This window comes from Myotis myotis, unplaced genomic scaffold (genome assembly GCF_014108235.1).
Source record: "Myotis myotis isolate mMyoMyo1 unplaced genomic scaffold, mMyoMyo1.p scaffold_m19_p_6, whole genome shotgun sequence".
Lineage (NCBI taxonomy): Eukaryota > Metazoa > Chordata > Mammalia > Chiroptera > Vespertilionidae > Myotis > Myotis myotis.
Window position 1 is genome coordinate 74,202,967 of NW_023416368.1, and position 16,296 is coordinate 74,219,262.

A 16,296-nucleotide genomic window follows, 5' to 3' on the forward strand; every position below is an offset into this window, starting at 1 on the left:
CTCCGCTCTCAGACTGGAGGCGCTTGAAGATGGGGCTCTGCCTCCCGCCCTCTGACCTCAGGGTGAAACCATGTCTGTGCTTCTATCGCCCAGCCCTGGAGAGAATGTGGGCACCTTGGTCGCCACCTCGTGCCCTGCACAGGTATTTCACAACAGGGGTGCCAGCTCCCACCCAGCCCTTCCCTCCTCTCCCCACCAGGCCAGGGCCCAGAGTGCCACGGCTGGCCACCCTTCCCCGTGGTTATTAATAATTGGATATTAGTCGAGAGGCGACTATTGATTCCGGCGCAGGCGGCTCCGGGTTGGGGTAATTTATGGAAGCACTGGCGTCCCTGGTGATAAATAATGAGGTGATCGCAGAGACAGGTCACTAGTGAGTGGCCTCCAGCCCACTGCCCTGTCCTCTAACACACAGGCTCATAAATGGAGGGAGAGAGGGAGAGCGGCCCGGACTGGCCATGAAGACAAAGGACGCACCGGCAAGACAGGGGAAGTGGGGCCGTGTGGCGCCTCTGCTGGGCAAGGGGCAGGAGTTACAGAGAGGACAGAATGGACAGGGACACGGCGAGAGACAGGGCAGGATGAGAAGGCAGATGTGAGGACAGAGAGACGGGCAGTGAGAGGGGAATGGCACAAAGCCAGACACTGAGGCACAGCGCGCGAGCGAGCTGGGCCTGCACCAGCGCTTGCTACAGGAGTGGGTGCGATTGTAGGTCCTGGCTCTAGTCAGCTTCACGCAATTCCATTTGACTCGATTCTTCCCTTTTGATAGGGTGTCTAGTTCACCACCAATGAGCCGGGAAAAAGGAAATGGGATCTGACCGGGCAGCGGCAGGGACACTCTCTACAAGAGGCAGTCCTGGATGTGGGCCTTGAGGTGGGTTTGGAAGGATAGGCATTCCGGTGGCAGGCTTGGTCTATGGGAAACCCTCTGAAATTCCCAGGTTGGAGGAACCCTTGAAGGCTCAGTGTATCCACTAATACCTGGATCCCCTCTATATCTCCCCAGAATGTCACCCAGCTTTCACTTGGCCACCTCCAGGGACGAAGAACTCATGACCATCTTTGAGGAATTCTGACTTGACAAAGCCCTTCCTCAAAATCGAACTGATGTGCTGCCCCCATTCTCCCTCCCTGCCTCGGCCTGCCCATTCAGGCCTGTAAATGGGAGCTATTCACAGCACCCACCCCTCCTACTTCCTGACAATCAGGTGCAACCACTCTCAGCTGCTCCAAGCATTCCTCCCAGGCTGAGCAGCTCCAGCCAGCCAGGCCTCCAAGGGCGGAACCAGGAACCTGCTTCATGCTGAGCAGGGCAGACAGTCTAGATCAGTGATGGCGAACCTATGACACGCGTGTCAGAGGTGACACGCGAACTCATTTTTTTGATTGATTTTTCTTTGTTAAAGGGCATTTAAATATATAAAATAAATACCAAAAATATAAATCTTTGTTTTACTATGGTTGCAAATATCAAAAAATTTCTATATGTGACATGGCACCAGAGTTAAGTTAGGGTTTTTCAAAATGCTGACACGCCGAGCTCAAAAGGTTCCCCATCACTGGTCTAGGTTCTAGACGGGTCTCAACTGGGCTGACTGGGCACTTCAAGTATCTGCCACGTATCTGTTCCATGCCAGTAGGCTACCTCAGGAATGTCCTCATGGAGATGACAGTAACACAAGAAAGAGCAAGGCCTCTCGAGTTGTAGACTTCGAAGCACCATACTTGCACTTCTGCTTCAACTACAGTGGGGCCTTGACTTACGAGTTTAATTTGTACCGAGACCGAGCTCGTTAAGGAGCTCGTTAAGGAACTCATTAACTCAAATTACTCTGTCAACTCAATGCAAAAATCAGCCAAGAGACAGCTGGTATCTCAAAAAACTCGTTAGTCGGGACACTCCTAAGTCAAGGCCCCATTGTATTACCCAAAGCCAGGCACATGGTCAAGTCCAGAGGCAGAGGCAGAGGACACTTCAAAGTTAAATGCTCAAGGGGATGGATGCAGAGAGGGTAAAAGATCATTCAACCCATCAGCAAGACCTATCAATTCTACCTTAGAAATACTTTCCACCTGTCCAATACTCCTATCTTATTGCTACCACCACTTCAGTTCACCATGATCTTTCTTACCTATCACCACCTGACTGCTCTGTCCAAATCTTTCCTGTCCATTCCTTCTCAGCCCATTCTCAATGCAGCAATGAGAGTAAACTTAAAAAGAAAACCTGCTCTGAGCACTCATTTAATTAAGTCTGCCAAATGGTTTCCTATTGTTCTCAGGATAAAGGTAAAAATCCTGACGAAGGCCTGAATTGTTTTCAATTTTCTTTCTTTCTTTTTCTTTTTTGTTTTATTGCTTAAAGTATTACAAAGAGTATTACACATGTCTCCTCCCCCCCCCCCCCTTGACATTCCCCCGGCCTCCCCTACCCCCCAGTGTCTTGTGTCCATTGGTTATTCTTACATGCATGCATACAAGTCCTTCGGTTGATCTCTTACCCCCCTCCCCTCCCTCCCCAGGCTTCCCACTGTAGTTTGACAGTCTGTTCAATGCTGTGCTGCCTCTGTATCTATTTTTGTTCATCAGTTTATAATGGTCTTTATTATCCATAAATGAGTGACATCATGTGGTATTTTTCTTTCATTGACTGGCTTATTTCACTTAGCATAATGCTCTCCAGTTCCATCCATGCTGTTGCAAATGGTAAGAATTCCTTCTTTTTTTTACAGCAGCATAGTATTCCATTGTGTAGATGTACCACAGTTTTCTAATCCATTCATCTGCTGATGGGCACTTAGGCTGTTTCCAGATCTTAGCTATGGTGAATTGTGCTGCTATGAACATAGGGATGCATATATCCTTTCTGATTGGTGTTTCTGGTTTCTTGGGATATATTCCTAGAAGTGGGATCACTGGGTCAAATGGGAGTTCCATTTTTAACTTTTTGAGGAAACTCCATACTGTCTTCCATAGTGGCTGCACCAGTCTGCATTCCCACCAGCAGTGCACGAGTGTTCCCTTTTCTCTGCATCCTCTCCAGCACTTGTTGTTTGGTGATTTGTTGATGATAGCCATTCTGACAGGTGTGAGATGATACCTCATTGTTGTTTTGATTTGCATCTCTCGGATGATTAGTGACTTGGAGCATGTTTTCATATGTCTCTTGGCTTTCTGAATGTCCTCTTTTGAAAGGTGTCTATTTAGGTCCTTTGTCCATTTTTTGATTGGATTGTTTATCTTCCTTTTGTTAAGTTGTAAGAGTTCCCTATAAATGTTGGAGATTAAACCCTTATCGGTGATAACATCAGCAAATATGTTCTCCCATGCAGTGGGTTTTCAATTTTCAATTGAGGGGTTATTTTAAAGCAAATAGATGAACCTGGTGAAAGGGAGAAAGAGAGTGAAGATGGGGTGTGGGAAAGAGAGGCTTTGTAATGACTTCCATGTGAGGACAGCCTGGGACCCCTTTCTCCAACCTCATCTCCTTCCATCCTTTCTTTCACTTTATGGTTAGAACACATCATAATTCCCCAACTTGTACACTATTTCAAGCCTCTGGGGTCTTATTTGGACTGCTCTGGAAGAACTGCAATAATAAATTAGAGATTAGGATGAGATAATAAGTAGTCAATATACCCATAGCTCTCCCAATATTCTCTCTTGATGTTCTCACCATCTTTTAATGTAGATAAACATGTACACGTGGTTATGCTAGGGTGAGGTAAGAGTAGTATACAGGTAACAACTCATCCAAGAGGTTTTTGAATCTGAATCTGAGATACAACTGTTAAATTGGCTTTGTGGAGAAGAAATCTAAGAGGATGAGGTCAGAGGAATGGGATGGAAAACATACACATGGTGCAACTTCTTTACTAACTTAGGCAACCTGCTCTCTGGTAAAAGACTATTAAGCCAAGACATTCTTGAAGACTGAGGCTGACCAGAGATGCCTTTTAGTGCACAGGGAGTTATCCTGTTATTCTGTCAGAGTTTGAGAAGGCTTATCAGGAGCTAGGCACACATCACCTTATTCCCTGTCTCTTGTCCCCAGTTTTCTCTGGGGAATATTTCTAAATATTGAAAAAATGACATAGTCTCCTTTTCTCTCTCCTCATGTAGGGATTTCACAATTTAACTACAGGGGCCCTGTCGAATTCTTTCTCTCTCAGTGATCAACAAGAGGCAAATGTGAGTGCTTTAACCTCAACAAGTGGTCTTAGTTGAATCTACCAGGATAAAAAAGTGTGATTGAAACCCTCTGCTTTAAGCCCTAAAAAAAAGAGAGGAGAGGCGTGCAGATTGGTTTGGCTCAGTGGATAGAGCATCGACCTGGGGATTGAAGGACCTGAGGTTCGAATCTAGTCAAGGGTGAGAGAGAGAGAGAGAGAGAGAACGAGAGGGAAGGAGGTGCCGCCTCTTTTCCTCCCTCCCTCCGTCCTCCTCAGAGTTGAGGGCACAGGAGGAGCGCCTCTGGGGAGGAGGGAGGGAAGGAGGCACCAAATACAGACATGGAAGGAAGCTCCATGTCTGTATTTGATGTTAACATCAAATACAGACATGGAGCTTCAAGGGATAATGGGTTCTATGAGCTTACTCTGCAGTGCTCAAAAGAAGTCCTATTTCTATAGAAGACAATAAGATACAGGGAATAAAATTGAGAAGGATGACATCCCCTGATGGTTTTGAGGTTTTACTCAGGCTCAAATTAGGAAAATCTTGTGAAGAACGTATGAGGAAGCCCCTTTGTAATGCCTTTGCTAGGGAAAATTTTCATGTTGGAATGCCAGTTTTCTGTCTCCTAGATGTGTTATCAGCCATCATAATTGGGTCTCTGACTTCATTTCCAGGGGAGAGTAACTTCTTGGCCCAGGGCAATGGTTTAGGCTTTGGAATTAAACCTTCCATGGATGTGACTCTGCCCAAGTTATTTGGTAGACTCAAGGCTGTTTTCTAAACCACTGATATGGGGATAATAATCCCATTGCATTTTGGAATAATTTTTGGGACAGTGTATCCTATATAATAAAGAGCTAATATACAAATGGTCATCACACCCTCATGCTGTGAGGGCTCAGACCAGCCGTGGGCAAACTACGGCCCGCGGCGGCCCGTTTGAAATGAATAAAACTAAAAAAAGACCGTACCCTTTTATGTAATGATGTTTACTTTGAATTTATATTAGTTCACACAAACACTCCGTCCATGCTTTTGTTACGGCCCTCCAGTCCAGTTTAAGAACCCATTGTGGCCCTGGAGCCAAAAAGTTTGCCCACCCCTGGCTCAGACACTCAACACTGGGGAGAGAGGAATGGGGACCAGCCAGGCACAAATGAGCTTGTGAGAGAGGAATGGACACCAGCCAGGCACAAATGAGCTCACGAGAGAGGAATGAGGACCAGCCAGGCTGCGGCCAGGGAGTGGGACAAGTTGCCCAACCTGCAGTCCTGAGTGCCTGAGTGCCTGCGGCTGCGGCCGGGTGAGTCCCCTGCAGCTGTGGCCAGCCCAGGTGCTGGGTGCCTGCGGCCGGCAGAGGGAGGGAAGCCTGGGTACTGGGTGCCTGCAACTGGCCGGAGGAGGGAATCCTGGGTCCTGGGTGTGGGGCGAGGCAGAGGCAGTTAGGGGTGATCAGGCCAGAAGGGGAGCACTTACGGGCAATCAGGCAGGCAGGCAGAGGGGTTAGGGGCGATCAGGCTGCAGGTAGGTGAGTGGTTTTGAGCCAGTGGTCCCAGATTGTGAGAGGCAGTCAGACATCCCCTGCAGGATCCCAGATTGGAGAGGGTGCAGGCCAGGCTGAGGGACCCAGTCCTATGCACGAATTTTGTGCACCAGGCCTCTAGTAATATATAAGAGCATTCAACACCAATTTCCCCCTCTTTGCTGTTCTGAAAATAGCAGAGAATCAGGAAGAAAAACCCCAAAGGTTTCTCTAAAAAACCAAAATGGCCGAAACTGGTTTGGCTCAGTGGATAGAGCGTTGGCCTGCGGACTGAGAGGTCCCGAGTTCGATTCCCGTCAAGGGCATGTACCTGGGTTGCGGGCACATCCCCAGTAGGAGATGTGCAGGAGGCAGCTGATCGATGTTTCTCTCTCATCGATGTTTCTAACTCTCTATCTCTCTCCCTTCCTCTCTGTAAAAAAATCAATAAAATATATTTAAAAAAAAAACAAACCAAAATGTATGCCACAATTTCCATATATTATATCTGTCTTATTTTACTCATGGAATAGGCTCTAAAAATTGACTCACTATTACTTTACATGTTTATAGTTTGGCTTCCCAGCCTATATCTGAGTGGAAGTAACAGGGGCCAAAGTTGTTAACTGACTGAATTATGAAAAGCAAAGATTAAAAAAAATTATTTGTAAACAACAACAAAAGTGTCTTGTAGGCCTGGGGGTGGCTCCTTAGCAGGCCCATAGAGTTAGAGCTTCTTAGCATAAAACCACCTTAAAGTCAAGTCATTAGGAAGGGGTTAACTGGTGTGCTGTTAAGAAAGCAGACCTTTGGGCAATGCATTTCTTTTTATTAATTCACCACACCCCATTGTGCTAAGTGATGAACTTACTTGGAACATTTAATTGCTCCAAAACTCCAGGTAAAAGAAAAAGTACCATTCATCCATGACACAGTCCAAATTTATGTTAACCTTTCAGTGAGTCTCATGATAGCTGTATTATCATTGTAAGATATTTTAATTTTAGAACCTCCTGGGTTCTACAGTGTATCACTTCCAAATAATGCAGAATGATAAAATTGTTTTGTTTTGTTTTTATATTTTATTGATTTTTTACAGAGAGGAAGGGAGAGGGATAGAGAGTTAGAAACATCGATGAGAGAGAAACATCAATCAGCTGCCTCCTGCACACTCCCCATTGGGGACGTGCCCACAACCAAGGTACATGCCCTTGACCAGAATCGAACCTGGGACCCTTGAGTCCACAGGCCGACCCTCTATCCGCTGAGCCAAACCGGTTAGGGCGATAAAATGGTTGAAACAGAAAATATAAAGTTGAAATCACTTGATAGTTTGTGATTCCTATAAATCTACTTGAAACTTCAATTGTGAAAGCACTTTTGACTCAATCTCATTTGTCAGCCTTATAGAGTGAGTGAACTTACTTAGCTAATTGTGCTAGTAGTTTATGTTCTTTTAGGGCAGGGAGAAATATGAATCACAAATATGCCACTGCTGCTTGCTTTTGAATCTCATTTCATAGCCTCACAGGCTTAAATGGAGGAAATATATTTTAAAACACAAAATTATATCTATTTCCTAGATGTACTTAAAAATATTTTCATTTATTAGAGATACCAAATTTGAATGATACAATTTAAGCAACTATATGTTGGTATTATGCTAATATAATAGCAACAACAATAGTGATAATAATAACAATAATGATAACAACGGCAGTTATCATTTATTTAGTGTTTACTCTATTACTATTTATCAAGTATCGTGGTGAGAGCTTTGAATGGATTACCACCTTTAATTTGCCCAACAAATTTTCAAAGAAAGCCTATTATTATTTCCACTACATAATGTAGGATATTGAGGTTTAAAGACCTCAACTTTCTTGCTCATATCATTCACATTATTTTAGTGGAACCGGGATCCAACCCTGGGCAATCCTACTGTATGTTTATGCCATCTTTCTCAGGTGTTATTAATTCAAATTCAGCAAAGAAAGAAGTAGAACCCCATCTATATGCAGAAATAACCCTTACTAGCTGGCTAGAAGTATTACTACCATAGCAACAAGAGGCTTAAATCATAGTATGAAATAAAAGGCTACAGCTATATAACTTGTTTCCAAAAAAATTTGGAATTATTTCTCTACCTCCCCCCACCCCCCAAACAAATGACTGGTGTAAAAATTCTCAATGGGTACTTTCTGTAAAGATTTTACAGGTTTTATTTAGCTTGGCATAAATACTCACATAAAGTTATGTCCTGAAATGTGGGATCCTTGCCTTTCCCTGCCACTCCCAAAACGTAAGTGCTATAGAGTTAAATATCAGACATCAAAATAGCATTACGGAAAATTTCAAAGGCACTTTTCTTCCACAGAAATTCAATGTCATCCACACACATATCACCTACTTTGTCCTCAGCATTCCAAAGAAAGTTATTGGCATTATTAGAAGGTTTTACTGAAGGAAGAAGTAGACAGAGTCAGAAAAATGAGCACAAAAATTCAGAGAGGTCAATGAGAAAAATGTAGTGTTTAATTTTGTTCTATTTTTAACTTCAAAATGTTCCTTTCACCTGATCAGTAACAACTATAACCATGTAGCTTGCTCAATATGGTTTCAAATATACTTTCACTGGAAGATTATTGTAATTCAAATCCATTCAGTGCTGCTTCACTTTTGTAATTTGTTAGTTAAGATTAAATAGTGTACCCTGCACCTATTTTAATGACATAGCACATTGATAACATTTTCACTCATTTAAAGCTATGTTTACTGACAGAGCCTTAGCACCAAAAATTCTAAAAGGCAATCTTCACACATTCAAATAGCCTGAAAAGTAATTGATACAGCTTAGCCCCTTGCTAGTTCTGAATTTTCCAAATTAAGGTTACAGAATTTTAAAATCTCATACTTAAAAAAAAAGTTGATAGAAATACATCAATGGGGGAAGATGATACACTCAAGGTCACAATGTGCCAATTCAATCTTTGCTCCAACATTCAAGATGCAATCAGGCTGATTTTAACTGGATTTTCCCTAGAGTTTTCTTAAGGGAACTGTGGAAACTTTATTACAAAACATGGTAAAGTTGCCAGTGACAGAAAAATCAGGGGATCAACAGAGGTAACAGGGCAAGGAGGTATTTAAATAGAAGTGAGAATCAGTATGTTGTGAGTAGGAATCTAAACTGACTTATGTAATTTCTAAAGACCCCAAAACAAGAAAAGAATAAAAGGTACTTTTCAAAGAAAAACACACACAGAACAGCCAAAGAGGTGAGACACAGCCATTTTGATGGGGAGGGGGGGGTGTCTAACTATACAATGAGGTCATCCTATCTCCCGGAAGTGACACGTAATCACCTGCTTTTCACTAGCTCCGCCCCTTCCCCCAGAGGTCCCGCCCCTCCGCCAGCAGCCGGGAGGGTGTTAGGGGGCGTTTCTCCAGGAGGAAAGCTGTGAGCTGCGACGCTGAGGAAGGGGACCCCAAAACGTCTGGCACTGCCCCCTCCAGGGATCACTTTGGACCGCCTCACTCGGCCCAGCAGGGTTCAGAAACGCCGAGGGGTCAACCTGATGGGTTTCGGGGTCAACGGAAGAGGGGAAGGGGAGCCCTGGCGGGGAGAACCCCCCGGCCCCCCGCCCAGCAGCTGAGGCATAGGAGGGCGGCCATCTTGGCCGGGTGGGTAGGGCTGGGGAGCTACGGGCGCCGTGCGATTGGGGGGCTCGCCCGGAAGTGACGCCAACTACCCGGAAGCGGAGGGGGTTCCCTGGCCCACTCCCCCCTCGTTCGTTTGCTCCCCCGCTTCCTCCCCGCCCCCCTTCCTCTCCATTCGTTTCCCCCCCTCCCCGTTCCCTGCCTTCTTTACCCCCCACCCGTCCCTCCCCCCCCCAACCTCCGGAGCTGGGAAGAGAGTCAAGATGGCGGCGAAATCCGATGGCGGTGGCGTGGGGGTGGGCTTCGCCCAGCTGCACAACCTGGACGAGGCGGTGGGCAGCGGCGGCGAGGAGGACGGGGAGCCCGGGGGAGGCGGCTGCGGCGGCGGCGGCGGCGACGAGCCCGGCGAGAGCAGCTCGCTGCACATCTGCCACTGCTGCAACACCTCCTCGTGCTACTGGGGCTGCCGCTCCGCCTGCCTGCGCTCCCTCCTGGGCAAGAAGCCGCGCCGCAACGCCGCCGCCGCCGACGGGGGGGACCAGCCGCTGCAGCCGCCCGGGGCCGCCGGCGCCGACCGCCACCCCCCGACGCCCTCGGCCGCGCGGCCGCAGCCGCCGCAGGTGGAGCGGCCGTGGCTCGACTGCCTGTGGATCGTGCTGGCGCTGCTGGTCTTCTTCGGGGACGTAGGCACCGACCTGTGGCTGGCCCTCGACTACTACCGCAAGGGGGACTACGGCTACTTCGGGCTGACCCTCTTCTTCGTGCTGGTGCCGTCGCTGCTGGTGCAGAGCCTGAGCTTCCGCTGGTTCGTGCAGGACTACACGGGCGGCGGGCTGGGCGCCGTGGAGGGGCTCAGCAGCCGGGGTCCCCCCATGATGGGGGCCGGCTACGGCCACGGCGCGGTCCGCGGCGGCCCGGGCGCGGGGGGCTCGGCCACGCCGGGGGCGCAGCGCCTGTGCCGCCTCTCCGTGTGGATCTGGCAGTCGGTCATCCACCTGCTGCAGATGGGGCAGGTGTGGAGGTAAGAGCACTGCGGGGATGGGGGTGGGGGCTTGGCCAGCGGTCCTGCGGAGGGCCCCGCGGGCGAGGCCGGGGCCCTGCGGGGCGCGTTCCGCCCTCGAGGTGCCTCGCAGGTGGGCCCCTCGGACGGGCCCGGCCCGGGGTCTTGAAGGAGGGGTTGGACGCGCACTTCCCCCGGCATCTCAAAAAGACCATCTTTTTTGATCTGGAACCTTGGCCACGCCTTTTGGCCCGGGGAGGCCCAAGTCCCGCTGTTTGTCTTCATCCTTGGTTCGCACTTACCGGAGACCCTGCCTCATCCTTCCCCTCCCCCCATCTCTGGAGACCTCGGTATCCCCTATCCCCGTTGCCCTGTCCCCGGTATCTTAAGGTAACCGGACGCTAGAGCTTTTTATCTGCACCCCAGCTCTTCTCCTGGGGCGGGGTGGTGGTGGTGGGGGAACCTTCCTTCTTCCAGCCGGTGTGCACTCGGTTTTGTCCCCCGGTGAGACATCTTCCCCTCTTCCCCCGTCTTCTCTCCGCAGTGGCCTGTGTGGGGCCCTGTGCGAACCCCCTCGCTGCCTCTCTATTTAGCACTCCTTTCTTCCACGCCCCCTCCCCTCCCCCCTTCCTGCAATCCCATCCCCAGCAAATGATTCCAAACCGCTGCCCTCCTTGAAGGAAAAAAATGACTTTTTTTTTTTTTTTCCTGGATTAGACGTGCCCTTTTCTTAGTGACAGGTAAAATTGTGTATGTGCGATGAGTGTAAGCGTTTGTTTTTAATTCTCACCTCCAGAAAATCAATTAGCCACCCAGACACATTCTGATGGAACCTTGGTTTGGGTAGCCAGGCCAGTGTGTAGGTGATTCACATCTCCACAAGCCCTGAGCCTGGCCCTGCAGCACTCTTCCCTTTTGTAAATTTCCCGTGTGCCAGGTGAATCTCTCAAACACCGTTTGCAGATGTTCTTTCTGCCAGCAGCCTTCAATGGCTAAACTAAGGAAATGATCCTATTAAAACCTTGGTAAATCCGTGCTCTCAAACTTAAATCAGCTTGAGTGTATTTTGGGAACAGTGAGTTGTAGGTAAGAGCATTTTCAAGAGAAAAAAAAAACGTATTGAAGATGAATTACACAGAGGTACATTGCTTCTGTGAGAAGACATTTTGCCTTGATTGTTCTGACTCCTCCACCTAGTAGGAGATTTTAGGTGCTCAGTATTTTAGTTAACTGAGATCAAGTTCATGTCTTTTGAATGTTTGTGTAGATCTCTGTTCAGAATTTCAAGTAAAAATGTTTCAGAAAGCATGGGATTGAGTTAATGAAATCTTGAAAGTGACTGTAAGAACTTTGTCCTACAAAATTTACATGCAAATTCTGAATAGGGAACCTGTGAGTGGTTTTCTGGTCCACCTAGGGTTGTTTACTGGTGTTCCTGAATTGAGCCAAGCAACATTTTTTCCTAGCTGTATTTGTCTGTAGACAATTTGCTTCCTGCAGATAACTTTATAAGAAGAGGGGGCAATGAAATAGAAAAAAAGTAGTTGACTTTTAGCTATGTTGAGCATAGCTTGTGGTGAAGTAAAATTTTGAAAAATATTTTGAATTTGAAATCTAAACTTAAAACACCCATAAACCCAATACTGAATCTAAGGTAGTGTGTTTGATATTGGGGATACCTATTTTGATTTCTTGCAGTTTGATGAGGTATAAAAGAATACAGGGGGAGAGGGACAAAAACTGTGGAGAAGAGAAAGATTTTGAAATAGTAGCAAACTTTAACAGCATGTATTTAATAACAAGCCGAAGTCACTTATCTCTCTCCATGTCTTAGACTCCTAAGTGTGGGCAATCAAAAGCTTGGTATCAGGTTAAAATTCCTGAGAGAATTGTTTCTAATGTAATCCATCCTAGGTATTTATTAGTAGTAAGCTTTTGAGACATAATGAAATTGGAGTTCGGTTTCACAAAATTTTTAGGTAGGAGAATTTTCCCTCAACCAACCTAAATCTTAATTGTATTTGGGTAGAGTGGAAGTCCAGATTTTGGAACAAACTGACAAGTACATTTTAAGTGTAAATTTAGCTTTTATGGTTGTTTAAAAGAGGGCAGTGCATTATTTTCCCAGACTTTCATTGATATTTCAAGGTCTACAGACTATATATATATATATATATATATATATATATATATATATTGGTTTTTTTAAAGTATATTTTTATTGATTTCAGAGGGGAAGGGAGAGGGAGAGAGAGAAACATCAATGATGAGAGAGACTCATTGATCAGCTGCCTCCTGCACACCCCCCTCTGGGGATCGATCCACAACCCGGACATGTGCCCCCACTGGGAACAGTGACCTCCTGGTACATAGGTAAATGCTCAACCACTGAGCCATGTCTGCTGGGCTACTTGGTTTGTTTTAAAAGATGCATGTGATTTTATTGTCTGAATTGTTTTAGTCTTTTTTTCAAGATTAGAATATAGGTCTAAATATTTCATTAAGTTTTAAAAGTACAGTGTACTAAAAGAGATGCTAATTCAGTGAAGTTATTTATTCTAACATAGCAATGCTTCAGAGGAAATACTTTCTGAGGAAGGATTTTATTTTTATTTTTTTCAGTAAGCTGGTTGTGCTTGAAAAACTCCAGGAGCAGAGTCTGCTCTTTAATACCTGCTAGGCATGTGGCTTGCATAGAAATCATTCATGTGGAAAACTTTGGAGAAAGGATTTTATTCTTGTTTTAATCTCTTGGCAAATTACTTGTCAGTGTGTATAAACATACATCATCTCAGTTTTTACTGTAGATCTTTGGGGGCTACAGTTCTCATTCATATTAATTACTTGAATTTTGCTATTTTATGTAGTCATCTGATATAAAGGTTAAGCTCTAGGAATTATATCATTGATTGGGGCCACATAAGAAAAGATGTTGGTGAAGTTGTCCATTGTCAAAACCGATTCCATTAAACCATGAGTACCTATCTCTTCACATGCTTTTGTTTTTTAAATGTAAAATTATTTGAATGTTGCTTGGACAAAGCACAGTGCTTAAGAAAATTTAATTTTCCTTTATAGTAAGGTGGTAAACTTCTATGCATGTTGACTTTCTTTTCAAGATGGAAAATCTGGACATCTCTTTCATCAAAAAACTTTGCAGAATGTAAGAAAGCATTTTTGGCTGGGCCAAAATTGGAGTATGGAAGGGTAGTTTGTAAGATGACTTGGTCATGAACCTTCTTTGCATAGCACTACTATGATTATTTAGTGCATCCTTTACCCTCACTAATTACCTAACATATAGTTTCCTTTGTAGCTGTATGTGCTCTATTTTTCAGGTGCGTTTCCCAGGGGTAACAGGTATATGAGCCATTCATACTGGGAATATGAATCACACTGGGCCTCAATTCAGTACAGTGTGTTATTAGAAAGTGAGATCATTTTCTTGGAGGGTTAGACTTTAGGGACATTTTGATTTAGTTTGCATATTGCATTGTTGTATATAAGTTTTTCCTTCAGCATATCAGCCTTTCTTTGCTTTTGTGCTATATCTAAGGTGCTTAAGTGTGTTGGCAGTTCTCTGTAGTCTAGAAGCAACAGTTTTTTGAAATTTCACCTAATGTCATGATGTCACAGCCAAGTCATTAATCCCCTTTTTTATTTATATTTCTTAATGAGTGTGCTTTCACCCTTCTATTTTACAAAGTAAAAGAAGAATTTGCTTAAGATCTTAATGGTATTTGCAATTTTTAAAGTGAATAACAGCTTCCCTTTCTCTTGGGGGATGGTTGGGGTAGAGGGTTGCCTTCAAGGAAGAAAAAAGAAAAAAGACTTTCAGATATTACAATGGCATCACATATCTGTGAACAGTAAAGCGTTGTTTTAGTATTTTTTGTTTGTTTGTTTTAAGACTTTGGTATAATACAGGGACATAGCTCTTTAGATCATCAGCAGTAAATGTTGCTGGGCTGGTGAAGAGGTAAATAGACTTTTTAAATGTGTAGGGATACTTGGTATGCTATGGGGCTTTGTTCTTATTAAATATTTTAGAATAGTGGTTTTTAACTCTGGCTGAGAATAGAACCTACTACAGCTTTAAAAAAAATACAGAAAGAAAGAAATGCTCTAGCATTGCTGGGCCTGCTGAACAAGAATCCCAAGGTGGGACCTAAGCAATCTTATTTTTAGAAGCTCCACAGGTGGTCAGATGTGCAGCCAGGTTTGAGAAACACATTTAAAATTGGGTTTCAGGCTTGTTTCATTTGGAGATTATTATTGGATTTGTTCTTAATAAATATGAACAATAAATATAATGGAACAATTGGGAATGGAATGATTTGGCACTCTGAAGTTTGGTTCTTGGACAACACCCTAACAAAATGACTTTACCTTGGAAACACGAGTGTCTAAAAGCACTTGGGGCTGTCTCCAGTGTGTGCACTTATGGTACTCAGTGTTTTTTCCTTTGAGCCCAAGTATGCATCTTATCTTTTTAAAGGATTTCTAATTCAAAGCAGTTTTCAATCAGTGTAGCCCACTTCTCTGCCTTTTATGTGATTCAAATAGTGCTTTTATGATTATGTTGAATGTAAAAGGTATATTTTAATTTTAAAATTATTCTCTTAAGTAGGCTTGAGGTAAACATAACTGGGATTATAAGAGGCATTGGACTAAGTGATCTGTAATATCCCTTTATCTCTAAGATCTTGTGATTTAAGAAGTTCATTCTTGTGGGGCCGGGGGACTAGTTATAATCATATTAAAAGATTATATACATGTATTTGTGTGTGTGTGTATGTATGTTTAAAGGAGGCTTTATATGTCTGCCTGTTACTGGACAAGAGTTTCAATATTGTAAAAATATAATTGTTTTTCAGTGTATCCATAAATTTAATGGCATTCTGGTTCAAAATTCAATGGAAGTTTTTGAGGAGAACCTTGAGAAAAATTGAACTGAGAAAAGTAAATGTGTTTTGAGTAGTCAAAAAACCCTTGAAAAAAATGTTGAGATTTACCTTATTAGAAAGTGGATGTGCTTTAAAGTATTAATAATTTGGGCAATGTAATGCTGGCAGAGGAATTAAACATATAGGTAGTGAAGCAGAAAATGTGAAATAAATTGACAGGTTCATGGGAATTTAGACAGTAAAGGTGGCATGTCTAATCAGTGAATGGGAACAAGATCATTTAACAAATGATATTGAGGCAACTGACTACCCAGTTAGGGGGGAAAAGTTGATCTCTACATAAACAAAAATTCTAAAAGGATGAAAGATGCAATAAAATATTAAAGTGTAAAAACTCTAGAAGAAAGTGTAGGATAATAATTTTATATGATCTTGCAATGGGCAAGGCATTTTGATACCATCAAGGAAAAAAGGGACAAATTTAACAACATAAAGTCTCATCTAGTTATCCTCACTTGAAAAATTATAGAAAAACATTATTAGCTGTGAATTAAATTTAGATAAGGAGCCAGTACTTCCTAAAGGAGAGTGACTATGAAGAGAACAACTCTGAAGATTATTTTGAGTGAACAGAAACAGTAAAAACTTGACATTTCTGGTGAATTTTTAAGGAAAGGTTATGAAAAAATGCCATACTTTGAGTAAAATTGCAACTAGTGACAAAAGATAATTATTTCCAGGATGACCTAGGAACAAAACCTCAAATTCTGTATAACAGAAGTCTAGCAGTCCAGAAATATAATAGGCACATATCAGAATTCACAAGCAGTTCATTTCTGTCTTTTACATCAGTTGTTTGATTTTTCAAACTTTATCCATAAGGTCAGTTAGTTAGGCTTATGTAATGGATAATGTCTGGACTGTTGAAAAGATCCTGTGGAATGCAAAAAGAAATAAACCGTGTAGTAAATTTTGCTATTTTCACCATGGATTGATTTGTTTTTTATAGTGTGCTCTCTGCAAATAAT

General features: G+C 43.8%; 1 protein-coding gene across 1 annotated transcript in view; it reads left to right on the top strand.

The window, feature by feature from the left end:
* Positions 1-9,605: 9,605 nt before the first annotated feature.
* Positions 9,606-16,296, top strand: part of XKR6 (XK related 6) — a 239,034-nt gene continuing 232,343 nt past the window's right edge. The window contains exon 1 of the mRNA XM_036314337.1: positions 9,606-10,382. Within this exon, the coding sequence (XP_036170230.1) occupies positions 9,625-10,382 (758 nt within the window). The 5' untranslated portion in view covers positions 9,606-9,624. The remainder of the gene's footprint in view (positions 10,383-16,296) is intronic.